Here is a 20,799-nt window from a genome sequence, read left to right as displayed (position 1 = left end):
CATGCTGTGCATACATCACCAATCCACTCTCAGTTAATCCTTCTGTTCTGTTGGGACAGGGGAACAAGAAGGTATGATTGCTATTCTATTTGATGAGGCAGGAAAACAACACACAAGGTCTCTTATCCTATTACCTTTTTGGTTAAGCATGGCCTCTACAGACAAGATTTTGGCTCACAACGCTAATAGCCTATATACGCAGCCTTTTGCCGCAGCACATAAAAATGTGTGATCAGGGAGAATAAAACACGACATATACCCGGTGAAGTGACACATTTGTTATAACATTTAATTTGTGATGTTATAAGATTTAATTTGTGGTTATTGTTGTCAATTCCTTTGCTATTCCGTCCCTCTTGAAAATTAATAAACCTATATACAAAATTAGGTTTTTGTGATTTGCTGCTGTGCTATGGTCATACAACTCGAGGTGGCGCACGATAAATATAGGTTGAGAACAACTGGTCTAGACTAGTCTATTAAAATTAAACAAAATGACTTAATGTAGGTATAGAAAACTTAATTATTCATTTTTAGAGCAAAGAGTTGCCTATTTTACAGAAACCGGAACCTTAACCGAACTCGAACGTGCTAAAAGCGGTTTCCTTCAACATGGCCAAACAAAAAAAAAATGGCTCAAATATACAATAAAGCACAGAACAACTTTCGTTAACATAGGCCTACTATTTATTACGCTGATTATTTATAATTTTTGGATAAAGGTTAAGCCATAAAAATACCACAAAAATATAAAACTACCAGAGGTATTAACCGCATATCTTGGCCAAAAAGTGATAGCGCTACAACAGCGCGAAATACGATGAAAAAACAATGGACTATTATTCGATTTTTTACATCCTATTATTTCGTTAAACAGATAAATATCGTGATGTTTGTTTAAAACTCCTTAATGTAGGACCTAACAACAACTATACGATTATATGCTCTGTATACAATATTTGCGTGCTTTGGGTCCAAGGCTAAATTCACCAGTTGGCACTCACACATTGTACGAGTGTTTTCTACTCAATTCGTGCGTGAAAAATCTCTTTTCCTTAGCCTTAGATACCCCTGAGTTCTTGTCCTATGACCTGAAATAAATATCTTGGCGCACGTTACATTCCGCTACTGGTAGAAAAATATAAACTATACAGAAGTTAAAACACCACAGTTTTAACATTCTTAATAATTTTGCTAATTTTGGCCAACATATGCCGTATCGCTAGGTGGCAGTACAGATGTTACTTGAACCATAGTTAAACTGGATTTTGTTTTACCTGGAAACTATAGGGCGCGAAATTTGATATGTTTGTTGGCTGGAAACAATACTGCAGGTGTTTTTATTGCATGCCGGGTACGGCAAAAGATGCACGTACGCTGCATTCGGAATGCTTAAAATGCGTAAAGCATAACCAACACAGTCCCATAATTCAGTTACTTAACTAACGACACGTCACGTAGGCCTATAACTTTTTAGTCCGTTCCCTTTTCACAAAAAATCCAAGTTGTTTTGGTTCGAATTTTATCAAGCAAGTTGGAAACTGAATGTTAAAGTCATATAATTCGAGTGAATCGACATCCTCCCAAAAAAGACGTTTCGATACGCACTTGTACATCATCAGCTAATGTGACTGAAATGGATTTAAACCCCACTTATAAAAGGCGGAACGCAATTCTTATCATTCAGGTCGTTCGGAGCGCATTAATTAATCTATTAAGTTATATATACTATATTGCAATAATAATAAAATTGAAAACAAATGCTCGCATTTTCAATAACAGCAAACTATAACGAAATCAGAAACAATAAATATGCCAGAAGTAAAAAAATCCGTTTTTTTTATTTGAAAAATGTATTTCGTGCCAAAACGAAACCGTAAAACAATATTAACATCAGGAAAGTTAGCTATTTTTCCTATTTAGTTCCAACGATTTGCTAATGATCATCAGCTGCCCAAGCTATGGGAATCGAAACTATCAATAAAACTCGAATAAACTCGCCATGTTTTCGTGAACCCTTTATAAAGAAATACATAAGATCTGACGAATGGTGCGTTCCCATGAGCCGCAGCACGTAGGTGCTATCACATTGTCGAAAGAGTGCATCGTTGGAAGATTCCGGAATCAAGTTTTTCACCCTGTTGTGTGCGAGGTTAACGACCAAGCTGACGCAAAACCCCTGTACCAACAAAGGATCTAGTTACGCTGTGTCTAACGCACGTGGTGTGAAGGATTTATTCCGCATCAATCATTTGACAGTTGTCGAGTGGCCTTGTCGTAGGTTTAGCGCTTTCCTGTGTGCTGAGTTTGCTGGTTCTTGCTGCTAATTTCTGAAAAATCGGGCAGTAAATTAAAAACAAGTTTACTGTATAGCAGATGGAAACAAATTTTTCGTCTTCTCGTGTATGCGCATTTTACACGATTAGTTTCGCTTTTTTAATTCGTGTTTTGATGACTACGTTTGTGAACAAACAACACGTTATGATTTTGTTTACAGAACATTTTTAAGCATTGTTAAAACAAAAACGGACCAATTAACTCAAAAATAGTATGCTAACTGATGAAAACAACAACACACTACAAAACTCCTACCCAGAAAAGTTAGCGTATTAATATTCAGCCTATAAATGTCAATTTAGCAACAAACATTTTGCGTTTGCCGAATCGGACAAATAGCAGTAAGGTTTTTTCCGCAAGATAGTAATCTGTCGTTGAATAAAAAGTAAGCTAGCTCAGGAAAGGGCAATCTATTTGTCAAGCGTATTTTTCTGCAGTGTCCGATTACGGGCCATTCAGCATTTTTGCACAAATGATTTTCGTTGGAAGAATTTTCCGCTAATCTCACGTAGTTTGTTTTTGCTAGGATGTAGGTCTTTTTTCTTCGCTTTCATTTTTCGCTTTTAACCACCATGGATTTTTAATTAAAAGTTTTCTCGCGGCTTCAAAGGCGAAACTATTGAGTTAAATTAACGCAATCACTTTTTAAATGAATGGCATTTACGAGTTTTATGGCAATTCAAATATTGAAATTTTAAAGGTAAAACAAATCGAGAGTTGTTGTGTTTGGTATGCAAGGCAGTAACTAGCAAAAACTTTCGAAAACGTTCAGTTCTGCCTAATAGTTGATTGTTGCCGTTCAATGCGCATCAAAACAAAGCGCAAAGACGTCAGAAAAACATTACTACTTCTTCTAAACTGTTTTTCAGTTAGCTTTGTGACGTCATAACACCGAAACATCGAATAGTTTTAATTTTTAATCGCCATGAGAATCGAGCTACTAGTAACCTGAACGCGCAATTTTCGACACGTAAGCCACCTGAGTAATGTTTGCGCATAATTAGGTTTAACACCGCGGCTAAGAAACCTTGCCAGACGGCTTAAGTTTGCGGTTTGAGGTTAAATGGTGTATATCGCGAAAAAACTTTTGTGGCGCACTTAACACGTCCTGATAAGTACATAGTTTCGCCAAGTTAATTGTGCAGCTCCAAAATCAGCTAGTTTTTAAGGTAGACGCGATTCAATTAGGTAAATATAATTTAACAGTTGAGAGTGTACAGTACAGGATTTCGGGCGGGTATTAACCGCGGCATATTTAAACATAAAGTCATCTGGTTCAACAATAACAGCTTCTGGCCACTCCTTTTTCTTGGCCGTAATTACGAACATTATCACGGACTCTAGTTTGCATGGTGTCAGACATGAAAGCGAACTGTTAAAATATAGAACTCCCCACCCGTTAATATCAACAATCACCAGAACAAGCGAAAATTGTATGCAAAAAAGAGTTGAACGCCAGGTTAAAATCTTGTTTGTTTCCTTACCGTTGTTTTCATACGAATATGCAAATTTCAATTTCGTTTTAGCAAAACATCTTCGTCAAAAATGTGATCGCAACTGACTACAAACTATTCACATTACCATATTATCGAAAACAAAAATCACATTACCATATTGGGTAAATTCCATTATACCTACACCACCCTTGTTTTGCAGATGAGAGTGTTATTTTCTCCTAATTGCCGGTCTGAAGTTGGTAAACTTGAGCGCGGAAAAAAAGTTTACCGAGGCTATAAAACCGGCGCCTATAGGAAGTCCAAAGTCATACACGACCAGTCAGGGGAAAAAATTACCCACTAAAGAAGAATGTCCAACAATCCAATGCGACGAGTTGTTGTCTGCTATTCCCTAATTGCTGCAATTGCAATGTTGGTGATTATTTGCTCAGAAAGCAACAACGCATCGGCTGCTGTATTCTCGCGAAGCCATCAATCTCAGAGCATTGCAGCCAGGTGGGATGTTTATTATTATGTTTTCGTTGCCTAATTATACTTATCAATAGAATAAATGTGTGATATGGCATAGTTGCTTAAATAAACATGAGTAAATATATTAACCGCAAGTGGATTTTTAACACATTCAATGATTACAGGAGGTTGAGAATGAAACGATGCGTACCCCAATTGCGAAGAACTTGCCACAGAATGGCATACGTCTGTCACCCGCCGATTATGATGAAGCGAAGCATCAGCAACCAAGGTATGTTTACTTGTTTTTATCCCCCAAAATAGGAGGGCAATGTTAATCGTTAAAAGATAACGGTCTCGTGGTAATTGTGTGAAATTTCTAACCGTAATGATTTTTCATACTCAACATAAAAGAAAAAGTTATTTTTTATGAGTTTAATGGTGTAGTGTATATGCATTCACAATAACAAGACTGTAAACATTTATGTCGCAAAGCGAATACGCTCGAAATCCAACGACCTATAGGTTACATAACCTGTTATTTTAATCTGTGCCAATATTTTTTTGCCGGGGCTCGCATATTTACGAATTACAAATGTTAGGAAATTAAATTCGTTTTGGTATTTGGCCAAAGCTCCTAAAGTTGCTTCGGCGTGTGGCCTACTCTAAAATATTTTCGAACAGCGACGCACAAACCTAAGCTAATTTTTCGTTGACAGATTCCAGGCCCCTGAGTGTGAAGCGACCCAGTGGTCGGCGATTTCGACGGGTACGAGTTTCCTGCGGCCTCTGCGAATTCTTGTGCTGGAAATAAACAAGCGCAGTCGCGATTGGCGAGCCTTTGCCATGACAAGTTTTTTATTTATTTGTGCAATAGGAAAACCGACGAGTTTTTCCGAACGTTTCGTTTTTACATAACACGTTTTGCGTTATTTTGTTTCTCGCGTTTTTCTTTTCTGTTTGAAATAATAAAAGAAAACCATCGTTAACAAATATTGGAAGCTGAAGGCGAGCCTGCAGAAGTACAGAAACATCGTTTCAGCGGTTGAGTTACGAGTGGTGCTTACAAAAAAATAACTTAATATAGAGGCATAAAGGCATACAAATCTTTTTTCATGTATACAAACGAATGAGTATTGGAAGGCAGTTTAAAGTGCAAATTAGTAAAATAACGTTTGCTGGTGTTTAAAAAATATCTATTGTTATTCTTAGCACTGGTTTTGGGAGCTTGGACATTGCAAGGCGATCTAAAACTTGATGGAGTTAAACGTTGTTTTTGCAAAAAAATCTACGTTGAAATATAAATAAACTAAAAAGACGTATTATACAGGCACAGCAAAATATCAAAGCCCATACATAAGTAGGTTTCATGTTAAACGTTTCGAATATCGCTTCATTCATTTTCAACATCTATCATAGAGGCTTTCAGACAAACCAAATAAATATGGAAAAGGGCAGTAAAGGAGATAAAAGCACACTAAAAAACAGAAATCTGTTTTCTTAAATTAAAGGCCGTATTGTGGTTGACACTAACAACGCCACCTTAAAACCACTGCAGCTCGAAGCTGTCGGGTTGCAAATAAACGGAACTCGATCGATCTATCAACTTGCATTCCGGGTAACGGTAAGCATACTCGGGCCCGCACTGCCTGGCGCCCAGCAACAGACTGCGAAGGTGGCTGGCGGCTAGTCGACGGATGGACGGCGTGTTCTCTTTGCGGCCGTTCGGTATCGCCACCGAGCCACGCGTGCAGATGTCCAGCAGAACGTACATCTTGTTCGTGAACGTCTTCCGGAAAAATAATAAAAAAACACTTGAATGGCGGAATACGGAATAGATGCCCTTGTTAAGCTTCAATGCAATATATAGGGATTGCGGTAATAATTAATTAAACGTATAAGACCAAATTAAATGGACAGCTCGACACGAGTATCGACAATTCATACTACACGACATCAAGTGTGGAAGAAGTTTAGCCGCACGATAGAGATGCTAAAAACCTACATTTTCGTTTAAATAAGGTGTAATCGCAATTTTGTTTCACATTTGAGATATCGTTTTAACCAAGGGCAACTTTTCAAACTGATTTGATAAAGACCGTAAAAATCAGTAACTGAGTTATCAACCAGAAACTGGGCAACATTTGTTACTCTGCTGAATTAAAAATGTGAAAAATGTTCCATTATAAACACTTAGCTATTAGGACAACAAAGCATCAGTCTCGACAGGGGCGGATCCAGGATTTTTGTTTGGGGGCCACGAGAATTGTTTGGAATGACGTCACAAAATCACGCCATGACGTGACGTCATAAAAAATAATTGTTGTTCTCGATCGGACCTGTGCTTTTTTTACGTGACGTATTAAGCACACTCGAAATAACACCTTTATAGTTTAATTTAATAAAAATGCACTTAAAGAGTTTTTGAGTTTAACCGGCATAAGATTAAAAAAAGTTAGCAAAAAGTATTTTTTTTTCGGAAAGGCATGGCCTGATGGGACTCTCTGGATCCGCCCCTACTAATACCCACAGGGTTGAAAGGCCATTTTACCCTTCATGGTAGTTTTAAGTTTTTCTTGAAACTGTTCTCAAAACGATCGTTTGAAGTTATTCGAACGCTCACCCCCAACTCTTGCGGGTCGTGGAGCAAGCCCCCTTCCAAAGTTGCGCCATTCAAGTCCTTCCAGTTTCCGCGCAGAAAATGGCGGCAGACGATGTAAAAGTTGGCGTCGTTTTGCGTGTGGCCACAGAAGCCGTTCTCGACAATCGAGAGCTTATCCTTGTCGAAGCGAGTTTCGATCGGGCGCTCATAGCCGCGAGGTTTTTCTGCAAAAATTTAACCTTGACGCAAATTTTCTCGAAATGAATATAGGTTTAGCCAGGCCTCTGTAAAGCAATATTCATAATCAGGTGATAAGAGTTAACATTTATGTCTCATTATATGGAGGCAAAGTTGTATTGTCAAAAGTGTGGCGGCGTTGCCACTCGGAGCTTTGTACTAAATAACTTTCAATTTGTTATGTTCAAAACGCTACATGTTTCTCGGTAGCTTCAAACTCCCGTGGTTGGGTACAATTTGAATAATTCAATGTAAACGATATACATCATGCATTTAATAGTTACAACCAATGTCTAACACATCGTGTTAGCATGCCGATGTTCTTTCGCCCGTTCAAACAATAAGTGCCAAGCAATCGTTAATTACATGCAAGAAGTGAGGTGAAAGTTTAAATTCAAAACTTAAGCGTCACTAAACTTAAAACTCCTTACAAAACTATATCGAAACCTTTCTGTTACCATACTGTTCAAATTTGTATGCCAATGAATTTGTTTAAATTTAAACCTGCGACCATACTCTTGTTTTTTTTTAAATAAACATTATTGTCCTCTGGTTTCCAAATCTCGAATTGTACAATTAAATTCAAACAATTAGGCTGCCGATTGCTCAAAAGTACGTTTGTTTCCTTTTACTTATAATATCGTCAATTAAAACTACGAATCTGTTTCTTGATTTTACACCTTGTTCGATGAAATGCTGGTCTACGATAAGAATACGATCCGCGTTTTTGATCCTCAGTTTTCCGCGTTTGCTTATTCCCAAATCGTTTGCTCTTAAACGATGAAAGAGCAGCAAGTAGCGAGAATCGTTGTCCGAGTAATGGTAAGCAAGATCCAACAGCTTTAAAAAAGCAGAAATCGTTTTTCTTCTTAATTGTTTCCAACTCTAAAATCGCGCCGTGACAAATCTTTTTTGCAAATATCAGTGTTCACAAACAAGCACAAATAGAACAACTTACAAACCGATTAGTACATTGTTTTACTTTTAGAACATTAAATTAAGATAACATTTTGGGAACATCAAAAGTGACTTTAGTGAAAACCATAAATACTTTATGTGAAAAAAGAGCTTTAGTATTTTTTCTTAATTTTGAACCAGGTATTTTTTATTTTTTTTAATTCAAAACGTCGTGTTATTCAGTAGTGTGTTGTATAGGCCAAAAAAAAGAAACACGAGGTGTTTTTCCGATTAGTTGAAACTTATACTTGGATGGCAATGTCGAGTCGGACTTTCCACGGCCAATTGTAGACGTCAATCAAAGTGTGTTCGACGGCTGTTCGCTGAATTACGATATTTCCGCATCGGCCGATGGTGGATTCAAAGAGCCAGCCCTCTCTATGTGGGAACAGTTGCTGCATGAAAACAAAAAATGTTTAAACGGCGATTCTTGTCTCATTGTATGATATTAAAAGTGCGTTTTTCAATGCTACAAAATGTCAAAATAATTTCTCTGGCGAGTAAGCAAGTGTGCACTTCGGTATTAGTGATATATACAAGCCACTTGGTAGCAATCTGTGATGCACAGTACAAACAAACTTTTAACACAACAAAATTTATAAAACCAAAATAAAATATTTCGTTCGTAGTTGACCTACTATAGTAGTGGCGCATTAACTAAAAAAATAAGAGATAGAACAAACTATTACAACCGCACCTGTACAACGGTTCCGGGTGATAACTTGCACAGAAGCAGAAGGCGCGTTTTTTCCTGAGCGTTGTAATTTTTCAGCAGGACCGTGCCCTTGTTTCTGACGTCATAAACGCGCCTCACTATGCGATCCGCCAGTCGTGGCGACGCGCAGGAAAACGGGGGAGAAATTTCGTTGATGACGTCGGGAACCAGACGACCTACGTCATCAAATAAACAGATTTCTTATTATACACAACGAAGAAGCCATTCTTTACAGATAATGGCTTCGGAAGTACGGGTTTATCAACAGGTCTAACGGTTAGGTTTGGACAACTAGATTAGTGATCTTTAACCGGTGTGCACGGTGCACCCTATAGGGTTCACCAAAGTATACATGGGGTACACCAGTACGAAAAGGTATACAAGGGTCAAGGGTGCACCGCAAACTTTTAATGAACCATTAATATTTGACATTCAGTATATTAAACAAATAATGTATGGTATCAAGTGATGTATAAAAAGGCCTGTTTTGTGACATGCAATAGTGCTTGCAAGCAGCCTGAAGCCTTAATCCAACCCTCACCGACATTGTGTAAAACTTCGGCAGCTCCGCTCAGTTTATTGACATGATGATATTGATATGCGTAATGATTTTTCATATCGCTTTTCACCTCAGTTTACCTTTTAAGTAAACAGGGGGCATGAGTTCGTCACAAGTTTAAGGGTTCACCAAACCAAAAAAGGTTGAAGAGCACTGAACTAGATAATTATAGAATAATTAAAAAAAAATAAGAATTAAATAAATTTCATTCAAAAACTAATTCTAGTTGTTTTGTAGTTTTCAGGAATTAAGCAATTCTAATGCTAATTCAGTGTGAAAAAACTGAAAAGCCCTATAGGTTAAATTTTAGTCTAATTAAAAATATCTATAAAAAATTTGATTATCCAAATCTGGTAACGTCCCGTAGCATTGCAAGCGTTCACTTATATAGAAAGTTAGCATTTAGAAGAGTTCAAGGCAGAAAAAAGGAAAAGACGGACATTGAAAACCCAAATAACAAGCAGGGGCAATCTGTGTTAAGGGTCTTTGTAAAGGTCCCCGATTTATCCATTATTCATTATTAAATTTTACTAAAGCTGATAAAATATAACATCCTAATTTAGTGTTTTAGCTATACCTGAATTTCTGCTTTAGGGAGAAAAAGTAAGATGCGATGTGCGTACATAAGTTGTACAAGCCGGGCATTATGTTTCATGTTCAATCATGACTAACGTTTAACATAGGCTACTTTGCGAAACTGGACTTTGAAAGTAGAATAAGAAATCGACGCTTTTCTCCTGGGGTAAATAAAGCAAGAGAGCACTGTGGGAGTGTACAGGCGTGGGGATTGTGAGTTAAGGCAGTGTTTCTTAATCAGGTGAATGGTTCACCCCAGGGTGAATAACAATTTTGCAGGGGTGAACCAACCAAAAAGGGTGAATAAGGGTGAACCGTCAGAAATGGATGATAGCTTGCGAGCAGGGCGGATATTTCGGGTGCTTAACTTGATCAATGAACAGGTGAAAATTTCCAAAAACAAAATCACAAAAATTTGGTGACTGTGTTTTCTGCTTTTGTAGCTTTATTATTCTGGACTCGAGAAATTGTTGAATTGCAATGGTAAAACTTAGCTTGAGTTGGTCTCAACAAAAATCGAAAAACCCAAGTCATTTTGTGCTGTTATATATAGACGAGATTTTCTCGCCGAAAGAGTTGTGCCAAATAACTATAATAAACAACAATTCTATCCACCGTTTACAATCCCGTATAAGGTGGAAAGAATCATAACGAGCAAACTTATGTGGCAATAAAAAAACGTGAGCAAACCTCGCATGGCCAGCATCCTTTTTAGGCGAGGCCAGGCGGCGAGCATCTTCGTGACGTTACAATTCGGTCGCTCCCCGAATCGCCGGCAAATGGCCGACCTGTAGTTGGAGGCGACAAATATGTCGCGCAGAGGATGGACGCTGCACGATGCGCCCGCGCAAGGAGGTTCGAAGCGTACTTTGAATGTGACCTGATCAACCAAGTTGTATTGGCTCGTTGTGCTTCCACCGATCAAATACCAGCCGTGCTCTAAAGACACATTTAGCACACTGTTATTTTGTCGTTAACTCTTATGATCCGTGATGTACACACTATGTTTCGGCCAAAGGCACACCATTTTGAACCATTGGTTTCCACAATGGATATGCGAGTTATTTTGTACTTATTTTCGGGGGGGAGGGGGTCCGCAAAATAACCGTAATCGATATAGGAGAATTAGTTACATCTAAGCTAGATGTTTCATCTTATCAAACTGTGTCAAAAATCTATTTTTATTAGGATTACATAATTTTACAATGGTCATTTTGTGTAGTAATGGTTTTGTTTGTTATTCTTTTTATAATAGGATTTTCGCATCATTAAAAGCTGAGAAAGGTCCACCATGTAAATAATTTAAGTTTGACAATCACGTCAAGCACTGCATGAGACAGAAAGGCAATAATGTAACATTTAGCGTTATAATTTATTAAAAAAGCCAAAAAAAATTGCATAGTTTCACCCTTGTGTTACACACTTAGTTGTACCTAATGCTCCTTGGATTAGGAATGGTCGAAAAACTCACCGATACGCGATGTCGAAAGGTTAAGATACACTTTCAGGTTGGATCGTGGATGACACATTGCGGTGCCGAAACAAGAAGAATTTCCACAAATGGATGAACCTAAATTTCATTTTCTAATAAAATTTGTACCATTTATATCACAGTTGAAAAATACTTTCTTATTATTCAAAATATGTTTAATAATGCTTTTATAAAATGACAACAAAACTCTTTTTAGGAGAAGTTTTTTGAAGATTTGTGTTACCTGCAAATGCTGGGTCTAAAATGCTTTTTTCCAACAAAGTATGTTGACTGCAAATGTTGTGATTTTTCCAAATTTGAATCATTGCTTGCAAAATGGCAATGGTTGTGATGATGCAAAAGTACTTGCAAATGCATCCTTTTCGCCACCTACCGGACGGTGGTAACCGTAACCGTAGTTTTCTAGAGACTATAAACTGTTTTACAAACCCTGATAACTCCATGATTTCAGGAATTAATTGCCTATAATGTTTGTACACTTGTGGTGTCCTTCTAAAACAAATAAGTTTAAATTTGCCGTACTTCAAACAAAACCGAAATCTGTTACGCTTTGTTTAAAAAATCCAAGCTACATTTTTAGTTGGTATATACTATATATGTATGCATTGCTATACTGCCTTGGGTTTCTCTTTATCGTACGTTTCTGATTTTTAACATTTCTGCTGTATATAACTGTCTAAAAAGCTGACTACTATACCATTAAACGGAATAGATATTTTGTCTCTATAAAATGGAAAAGTATTATCGCTACAAACACTATAAAGAACCATGCGATTTAAACTGCAACGCCAAATTGCTGCACAGCCTTAAGAAATGGTTTATTTCAACGCTATATGAGAATAAAAAGTGCATAAACATGCAAAGGGCCCCCAATAAAGCTGATGCAAGTGGAATCGTGTACAAACCATTCATGCATGGGTAATTGACGCCGGATGTAATACCAAAACGATTGCAATGTGGTCCAATACTTTTAAAATCAAAAAGAAATAAGAACAATTCAAAAATGTTTATATTAAACAGATGGTTACGCTAAATAACAGTTCTTTGACGTATTTATATTAAGCCTTCCCAACTTATACTGATAAATGTATTTTTTTTAAGGAACTTGGCTCCGAATCTTTGTACTTGGAGTGGTCCGTGTGGTCATTAAAATGCCAATAACGAAAAAAATACTTAAGACAAGGCTTATATATCATTGTAGAGGCATTGCTTAATAAACAGTCAGTTTAGTAGCAACGTATACAACAACATTGTTTTGACAATTTTAACGGTTTTATGGCAAAAGAGGCGAGTTATCAGTCCAATAACAATTCAGATATTGCCAGATTGTGAAGCTCTATCACGGTAATTAAATTGCAATCAAGTGACATATTTTTGGAAGAGGCAATCATCTTATCCCCATACATATATATTTCTCTTGTGATGCCCTATGTGTATATACTGATGTAGAATAAATACAAAAGCAGATTATATCTTGCATAGCACCCAGCAAACCCTTGTTTGTACCATGGTAAAGCGTTAATCCAACGAAAACAAACGACGAAAAGATTAAATGCACTAAAGTGTTTTCAAATGACTTTACTTCCCTTCAGCCGTTTAGCCATAATGACTTGTTTGACTCACTCATTTTTTTTTTTTACAATTTTGTGATAATAACGTCAGGGTAAAACAATACTTTTATATTTGTATTGTTTTTTAGTTATGCGAAATATTGCTCAAAATACAAACGCATTAACTCATGTTATAAGCCTCAGTGTGTCGTAACATCGATGTGACCAGCTATGGCAATGACTTGGATAACATAATGTCTTGAACTGGCCGTTTTATGACCAGTTTCTTGTTACGAGTCCACCGTTAATAAATTGGTTCGAAGTCACCAGTTCTAACTACACCCGGTCTTGGTGAGGCACCGGAATTTGCGGGGTAGTAAAGCTCCTTACAAAACAGTTCAGCAAAATAGTTTTGTGCGCCTTTTCGCGCTGCCGTTCGGCCTTCCTATAAACATGGCTAGGCAAGTCTTATCCAAGACGGCAACTGAAAATGTCACCATACTTTTGACAACTCTAAAACTACTTTTCTCATTGGTATGGAATTACAACCAGAGCTTTACGACATTATTTATACGTCATAAAATTGACGACTTTTGGTTGTTAGTCATTAGATCCTACTAAAGCCGTGGTCTTAAAAGCAAGTAAAGAAATTTTCTAGAAATTAGAAGCAACAAGTTTAATCTGTTCGGTGTACTATGATACTGGAGCTGTTATCGTTGGTCAAAAAGCGACTTCAGAAGGGATATAGATCTCAGTTGTTAAAAACGTATGTGTGTGTGTGTGTGTGTGTGCGTGTGTGTGTGCGTGTGTGTGTGCGTGTGTGTGTGCGTGTGTGTGTGTGCGTGTATCTTTCATTTAATCTGTACGGTTTTGAAAAGATAGGTTACCGTTTTCGTACCAACATATTTTATGCCAAAAAATGGTTGCCCAACCATATAAATAACAACCTAGTATAAGGCTGCGTAAAAGTAGACATCTGCAGAAACATAATCAGGTTGAAAGGATGTTTATTATGAATTCCAAAAGTTGTGATGTATACCTGCATTTCATTTTTGCAAAAGTAGCCGGTATAAATTGCTTTTACAGCTTTGGCGTTTTTTTTACGTGATTCGAATTACCAATCAGGCCGGCATACCGAAACATGTGAGGTAATATGTATATGTGTTTCGAAGCGTCCGCGTCGTCAGGGCAACGCGATTGACGCACCAGTGTGGAAAATTTCCGACAAAGATCTGTGTGTGTTTATAGGCTAACGCACAATGCTACGCGAACTCGGGTGGCTTGCGAATGTCTATTTATCCTAATGTTACAGGCCGCAGACTCGCGCTCCTCGCCAACCAAAGCATCGAACGTTTACTGCGATATCGGCATTTTAACTTATTCAGGAAATTAAATTTCAACGGTTTGGCCGAATCACACCTGTTTATTGTTACTCAATAGCTATTTCGACCGAATTATGGTCCCAGAGCGCCGGTTAAATGAAGGGCGTCTGCGTAATCGATTCCTGTTTGACGTGGGTACACAGCCCCTTTGTTTGCGACCGTTAAGCCACAAGGGAAAGAACATCACGGAATCTTTACAGGCAAGGCTATTCGGGTCTCAAGGCAGGCGGGTTACTAAGCCAGATTAAAGGCAGCGCTTGGAGAAAGATATGGTTTAAACTTGATACACAACGAGAATAAAGGCAATATTTTTGGAGCAAGCAACAGTTCACAAAGTGTTTTAGATAAACAAAAAAAACAAGGAATATATTTGCACCCTGTTTAACATTGTAAGCAAAATACTTCAACCACTTATAAAAAATCAGATATAAAAAGCAAAGGTAAATTTCTTACAGGTGGCATACCGTAGGTGTTATTAACTGTTTATTTATAGCGAGTAAGTTGTTCTTGACGCACTTTGTCTAATGATATGATTCGCTAAAGTAAAAATTTAGTTTAAAATGTCGGATCTGTAAAAATAAAACTAACGAATATCTTGGGTAAAAAAGAAAGCTGTTAGATTTTTCTTTACTTTTCTACGTTGATAATTTAATTAAAGTGGACGACACAACAAAGCACTGCTGTGTCCAGACGTTTGACTATTGTGTTTCGAGAGAGCAAATTTTTGACCACAATACAGCACATCTTATGAGCGAACTGTGAATGAGACCTGCCCAATTCAAAAACATCTTCAGCGAAAATTACAAAAGAAATTGAACCCTAATGAACTGGAGAATGAACTAACAATAAGATTTCGATGCCCTGCACACAATGGTGCTGGGCTTGCTTTACATTGCCGTCACTACCCATAAATAAGGTAGTTATTGTGTGAAGGTTGTCAAAACAAGTTTGGCGGTCAGAACATATAAAAAAGCGCGTTTTCTCAATATTTATCTACAGTTAAAATGGTCGGTAAAGACATCACGTAGCGCAGAACTTTGCAAACAGTTTTGATAGCGCCAAGTTTGAAAAGCTAAGTGTTTGCTAAACTCAATAAGGTAGCCTATAGTTACTGTACAATTAAAAGCACGAAGTCGAATGTGAAGTGAAATCTTATTTGTTTATTGGCCTTGACTTTATCCAGACCGAAGGGGTACAAAGTAACACTTTGTAGACAAACGAAGTACTGCAGTATAATCTGCTTTTAATTGCTACGTAAAACTCAGTGGTGCGTGTACTTACTTTAGTAGTAGCTTATTAGCCCAATTTTTAAAGGTTATATGTTAAAGCATACGTTCTGATATACCGCAAAAAAGTTATATTATTCTTATCATTTGTTGCACTAGCCTACTTATTAGGGAGTATAAAGGAACAGAAACTATATATTTCGGTTTTAATCATGTAACGATTCGCAACAAAAAGGTCAAACCATAAAGGGAAATTATTTATAGGCTATGGTCTCAAACTCTTTTGACGTACGTGGTATTTTGAAATCGGTGCCACAAAGGCAGGCTTCTGTCGTAAGTTTTGTAGCCGGAATGGGTAAACCTACGACGCAACCAGCTGTCATAAAATATTGATAAGCAAACGCCAAATTCGCCTGTCACACACATGCCAGCGTCCCTGGCTGGTCCGTATCAGACGCCAGCCTTCAGGTATTTTAGCGTCGACAGTAGCTTATGTTGCACATAAAGCTTATAGTTGCATATGTTACTAACAACATCCAGTTGTTCCAAGAGATCTAGCACTTCAAAATACGAAAAGTAATAAGGAATTGTAATTTGGATATTGCTGATTGTGTTTGATGAGAAACGTAGTGTACCATTTAAAAAGTTTACATGCAAAAATAGCAGCGCCTTATATCAAGTAGATCCCAAATATATTTCAGCAGTTTGCCAAAAGACTTGAAATCTCTAGATGTTTTTTGATAGTTTTCTAATTCTTGTCCTATATTTTTACTCAAACGATTTACTATACGTATGATGTGTAAATAGACTTGGTATATCATATTCAATTCCATTATTCGCTTCGAAGGCTATGGTAATGTTAAAGTGGATTGCTGTTTTAATGATTCAAACTCGACTGTTTTCAAATCTCTCTAGTGATGCGGTTTGTTTGCCAATCACTAGACCTATACGTTTTACCATAACCTAACTATAGGCCAACTATATACTATTTTTGTTGGCCTGAGTTTTTTATGGGCCAGTGGATAATTTTGCAAAATGCTTTCGGCATGAAAGCGCCGTGTAATCTAATAAAACAAGTCGCACGCAATGTATTTATTACACGTAAAGAATATAACTAATATTGTAAAATATAACTAATATTGTTTTTATATTTTATTCATAAAAAAGCTCGAAAGATTTAACTGTTGCTCAAGTGTTTTCCAAAAGCATATTCTGAAAACTAAAAAAATGTCGTCCACCAAAGTCAGCAAGGAACTGAAAGATACCTATGAGCTCTATAAGAAGCATGGCGACGCCAAAGCTACAGAAATGAGTGGGAAAAACTTTGTCAAGGTATGTTATCACTGGTTAGACAAATAGCATACATAATATCATTTGGTTCGCTCTGTAGGCCTTCTTTAGTGGGGTATTTTGTCGGACATGTTTTAAAGGTTTTTTATGTGTCAAAAGGTTTATATGTACATTGGTCATGTTAAAAATGGCTTAAAATGACGTTGAAATATCTACTGATCAAACACGAAATTATGTCATTGTTCCTAGCCCAGAGTCGCTAATTTAAATTTAGTGCTGTACACTATACAGTTAGGCTTCTATAATATTACCAATACCGTTGCTTTGTTATAGTGCTGTAAAGAGTGTGGTGTCATAGGATCAAAGTGCACCAGTACCGACGCCGACATCGTCTTCTCAAAAGTGTAAGGACCTTGTTTGCAATGTAAATTATTTATAACAACCAGGAAGGAGTCAGGGTAAGGAGTCATGTGGCCATGTCACCCCCTTATCCCATTTTACAAAATCGATTTATTCCTAAGGCGTCGAGTGGCAAATCGCACCCTCGAAAGCGAAAGTTTGGACAACTTAAACTATTTAAATGCGTTTTTTTCTTAGCGCGAATCGATAGTATCTTTAAAGTAGCTCACGTATTAAAAATCCACAAACCTTAACTAACAAAATAAGCAAGTTCTTTGGTGTTTTTAAGATTACTGTGTTATGACGCCACGTTTTGATCTAATTTGTAAAGACACGTTTTGACGTACCTTTGTGAAGCCACGTTATGACGTGATGATGTGACGTCATCTTTGATTTTTTTATCGTCTGATAACAAGAATTGGATTTTTCTCTAGAGCCAATTGTAGAGCAATGTCAATAAACATTTTAAAACCCGAGTAGTAAAAAATTAATCATTAATTCAATTGTTGTTTACGATTATTTAGGGTCAGTAAAAAGTAAAAAAAATCAAACAAATTGCAACATAAGGTTTTTTTGATGATTCATGACGAGAAAGTGCAACAAACTCCCCAAAATGTGCCCGCAAAAAACATTATGTCTAACACGTTATAAAGACGTCATCCATATTCGTGATGGGCTATAAAATTTAAAATGCCGATAGACATCCGAGATTGGTCTTAAAAAAATATTCTAAGGGTAACAAAACAATCAATTGGACCAAATCGATTAACTCAAGTTATGGCGCCGTGAAGGTGTAATCAATGACGTTCAATTTTCAATTTAGTATAGAAATTTAGGAGTGCCTACAGCCCTATACATATGTCAGCTAAATTTAATGAAACTATACATGACCTCATTATGAATCACCGTTTGAAGTACGGCATGTCAAATTAAGTAAATAAAAACGATAATAGGCACTGTTTATATTCAACGTTAAAAGCGGACATTGCGGGAACCTTATAATATAATATTTATATATATATATATATAATATTATTGTCAGTCTGTTCCTCTGAGAGATTCGAGTCTACCGTTTTTGGACAACAACGCTTGCATTGATTTCATTTAAAAAATAACTTAGCGTTCAGCTAAACCAAACCTTCAAAATCTTAGCGGTCAACGAAAACTAAACAAAAAAATGATCAACGATAAATAAAAATGATTTTAACGCGCGTTGTGCTCTTTTTTTTTGCTTGATTTTTGTGTTGCTATACAGCTACGGGATTATGCCACCAAGATCGCTTCGAGCTAATATTTTTTGCGCAGTTAAACTAACTGTCGTAAGATTCGATTTTTACGTTATAGCGCACCACGCAGGTGTTTAACTAGGCAGTTACTGGCACCTTTTGCGTGATGCTTCATGAAGAAACCTTCTGTTGTAATTCGTTTGATGTTTCGCCCTTCTTTCACCAAATATTTACGGAACTGAATGCTGTAAAGTGCTGATACACGCAGAAGCGTTTGTTGAAAAATCAGGCGAAATGCAACAAACAATTAAGTTGTGCTGCGATGTTAGACATGTAAATTCTCGTAAAATCCGAATAATTAAAGATCAAATCCAAAAACCTATGGTAGCTTCATGATCAGACAAACATAGCGCTAAAATAAATGATTTCGTTTTAACCATGAATATTGTTATTCTCTAAATTGTAGCTATAAGTATTTTTTTATAATACCCTTTTTTGTGGCACAGAATAAAAAAAGGAACTCGAACCATGAACGTGAATCAATTTCACGACGGTCTCGTTGAACTGGGAAAAAAACTATACAAGGGGGGAGACGAAACACAAGCCGTGAAACTGGTGGAAGGAAAGAAACCTGGCAACACTGGCGTTACAGTAAGTGGAAGTTGGCTGTTTCTGAATCAATTAGCACACGGAAACATCTTCCAAAACAAATATTGGTAATTTTTTCTTATAATAGTTTTGTATATATACAACGGACGAAAGCTTATTAGGCCTACCAGTGTTGTTTGTAAACAAGTCATTTCAAAAGGACTTCTTAAGTACCAATCAATTCATTAGCAAAATAACTCAAGTCCACGTCACGTCATTCTCAATAGATACCAACTCAAGTTCAAGTCAAGCCATCACTTACCCAAGTCAAGTTCCAGTAATTGTTGTAGCAATTCAGTTGCAATTGAGTCAAGTCATTCGCATTGAAATCTAGCGATTTGAAATAAAACAACAGATTTAAAGGGGTCTAGTATGAAAAAGTTTGGCGACAATGTGTAAAATTTTAAAACTATATTTCTCGAAAAAGGCATTGCTTTGTTCCAGAATCCTTGCTCTGTCCCAATATCTTTAATTCTACAGCTAGTCATGATCAAAAACTTAACTTACAGAAACAATCGAAGACTGGTGGTGTGGATAAGATGACCGACACATCACAGTATACAGGAGCACACAAGCAACGATTTGGAGAAGACGGGAAAGGAAAGGGTAATAGTTTTTCCTTAGAATTTAAGTCTCCATTTGAGTAAAAAACGCCTAATACACTCGGTTAATGAAATCTTTGGAATCACAGCAATTGTTTGAATATTACGGCTTAATACAATCAACAACAGGAGAAGTGACATTGGGCATACTGGCCTCAGCTGTTGCAGAGTAACTGGAAGATTAAACGCTAAAATATTCGATAAGAAAAAAAATATTTTTAATAATTGTAGTTCTACGTCGAATAAAACAATTTACGCTTGTTGCATGAACTCAAACGAGTCAATTAAATTCCCTAGGGTTTTTGCAGTTTTGTAAACAAGTCATTTTGAAATGACTTATACCCCGGTCAAGTCATATGTAAAATAACTTAAGTCCAAGTCAAGTATTTTTGAATAAATGCTAAATCAAGTCAATTACAGGTACAGTCCTTGTCATAGAAATTACACGTTAAGCTTTCAAAAATTGGGTAAACGTGTCCGAGTCAAGTCATTTGCCCAAACGACTTAAGTCATTTGCCCACAAGCCTTAAGTCAAGTCAAGTCATTTGAAAACAGTGAATTAACACAATTCTTTACGTTCAAAAGGTATTGAAGGACGCGTAGACAAGGTCGACAATAAAGGGTACGTCGGCAACTACAAGGGCGAGGGAAGCTACAATGAAAAAGTGGGAAAATAAGCTGCAGCTGTATCACAGGGTTCTCGGTGCTTTCCGTCAACCAAAAAGAACTTAAAAAAAATTAAACTTAGTGTTGTAACGTAGCATTGTATAGTAGAACTGGAATTATCTTAACTCTTCTCCATTTCAACGCGGCAAGTCTAGGGCTTTCGACATCCAAATCCATTTTTATAATAACAAGTTTTGTGCTCAAAAAGAAAGATTACATTTACTGAATCGTTGCTGTTCAATCGTACGGCTTGTATTGCTTTTGTGGCTTTGAAGTGATAATATACTGTATATTTTTTTGATATATCATCAATTTTATCTACCTTTGTTGTTTTATATAATAATTCTTAAATGTCTATTAGGTTAACCAAAAAAGATATATTTGCAAAATACCGAGCGATCGACTGGGAACATCAACAGTCAAAAAGC

At 36.9% G+C, this 20,799-nt stretch overlaps 3 protein-coding genes across 3 annotated transcripts; 2 read left to right on the top strand and 1 right to left on the bottom strand.

Moving 5' to 3' along the window:
* The first annotated feature begins 4,118 nt into the window (after positions 1-4,118).
* LOC146161203 (uncharacterized) lies at positions 4,119-5,194 on the top strand. The gene is made up of 3 exons (XM_083385698.1): positions 4,119-4,289; positions 4,430-4,536; positions 4,964-5,194. Exons 1-3 carry the CDS (start codon positions 4,144-4,146, stop codon positions 5,056-5,058), a joined length of 348 nt encoding a protein of 115 aa, XP_083241824.1. The 5' UTR covers positions 4,119-4,143; the 3' UTR covers positions 5,059-5,194.
* A 517-nt stretch (positions 5,195-5,711) lies between these two features.
* Positions 5,712-11,839, bottom strand: LOC146161202 (divergent protein kinase domain 2A-like). Its single transcript, XM_083385106.1, has 8 exons — positions 11,606-11,839; positions 11,362-11,460; positions 10,581-10,829; positions 8,738-8,931; positions 8,289-8,435; positions 7,764-7,923; positions 6,868-7,070; positions 5,712-6,033 (listed from the first exon to the last, which is right to left on the bottom strand). The coding sequence occupies exons 1-8, from the start codon at positions 11,823-11,825 to the stop codon at positions 5,788-5,790; spliced, it is 1,518 nt and encodes a 505-aa protein (XP_083241232.1). The 5' UTR covers positions 11,826-11,839; the 3' UTR covers positions 5,712-5,787.
* A 3,788-nt stretch (positions 11,840-15,627) lies between these two features.
* Positions 15,628-20,767, top strand: LOC146161201 (tubulin polymerization-promoting protein family member 2-like). Its single transcript, XM_083385548.1, has 5 exons — positions 15,628-16,872; positions 17,164-17,234; positions 18,962-19,106; positions 19,613-19,709; positions 20,291-20,767. The coding sequence occupies exons 1-5, from the start codon at positions 16,768-16,770 to the stop codon at positions 20,380-20,382; spliced, it is 510 nt and encodes a 169-aa protein (XP_083241674.1). The 5' UTR covers positions 15,628-16,767; the 3' UTR covers positions 20,383-20,767.
* The last annotated feature ends 32 nt before the right edge of the window (positions 20,768-20,799 follow it).

Source organism: Ascidiella aspersa, chromosome 3 (genome assembly GCF_963924565.1).
Source record: "Ascidiella aspersa chromosome 3, kaAscAspe10.2, whole genome shotgun sequence".
In the NCBI taxonomy this organism is placed as follows: domain Eukaryota; kingdom Metazoa; phylum Chordata; class Ascidiacea; order Phlebobranchia; family Ascidiidae; genus Ascidiella; species Ascidiella aspersa.
This window is presented reverse-complemented; position numbering and strand designations above follow the sequence as displayed.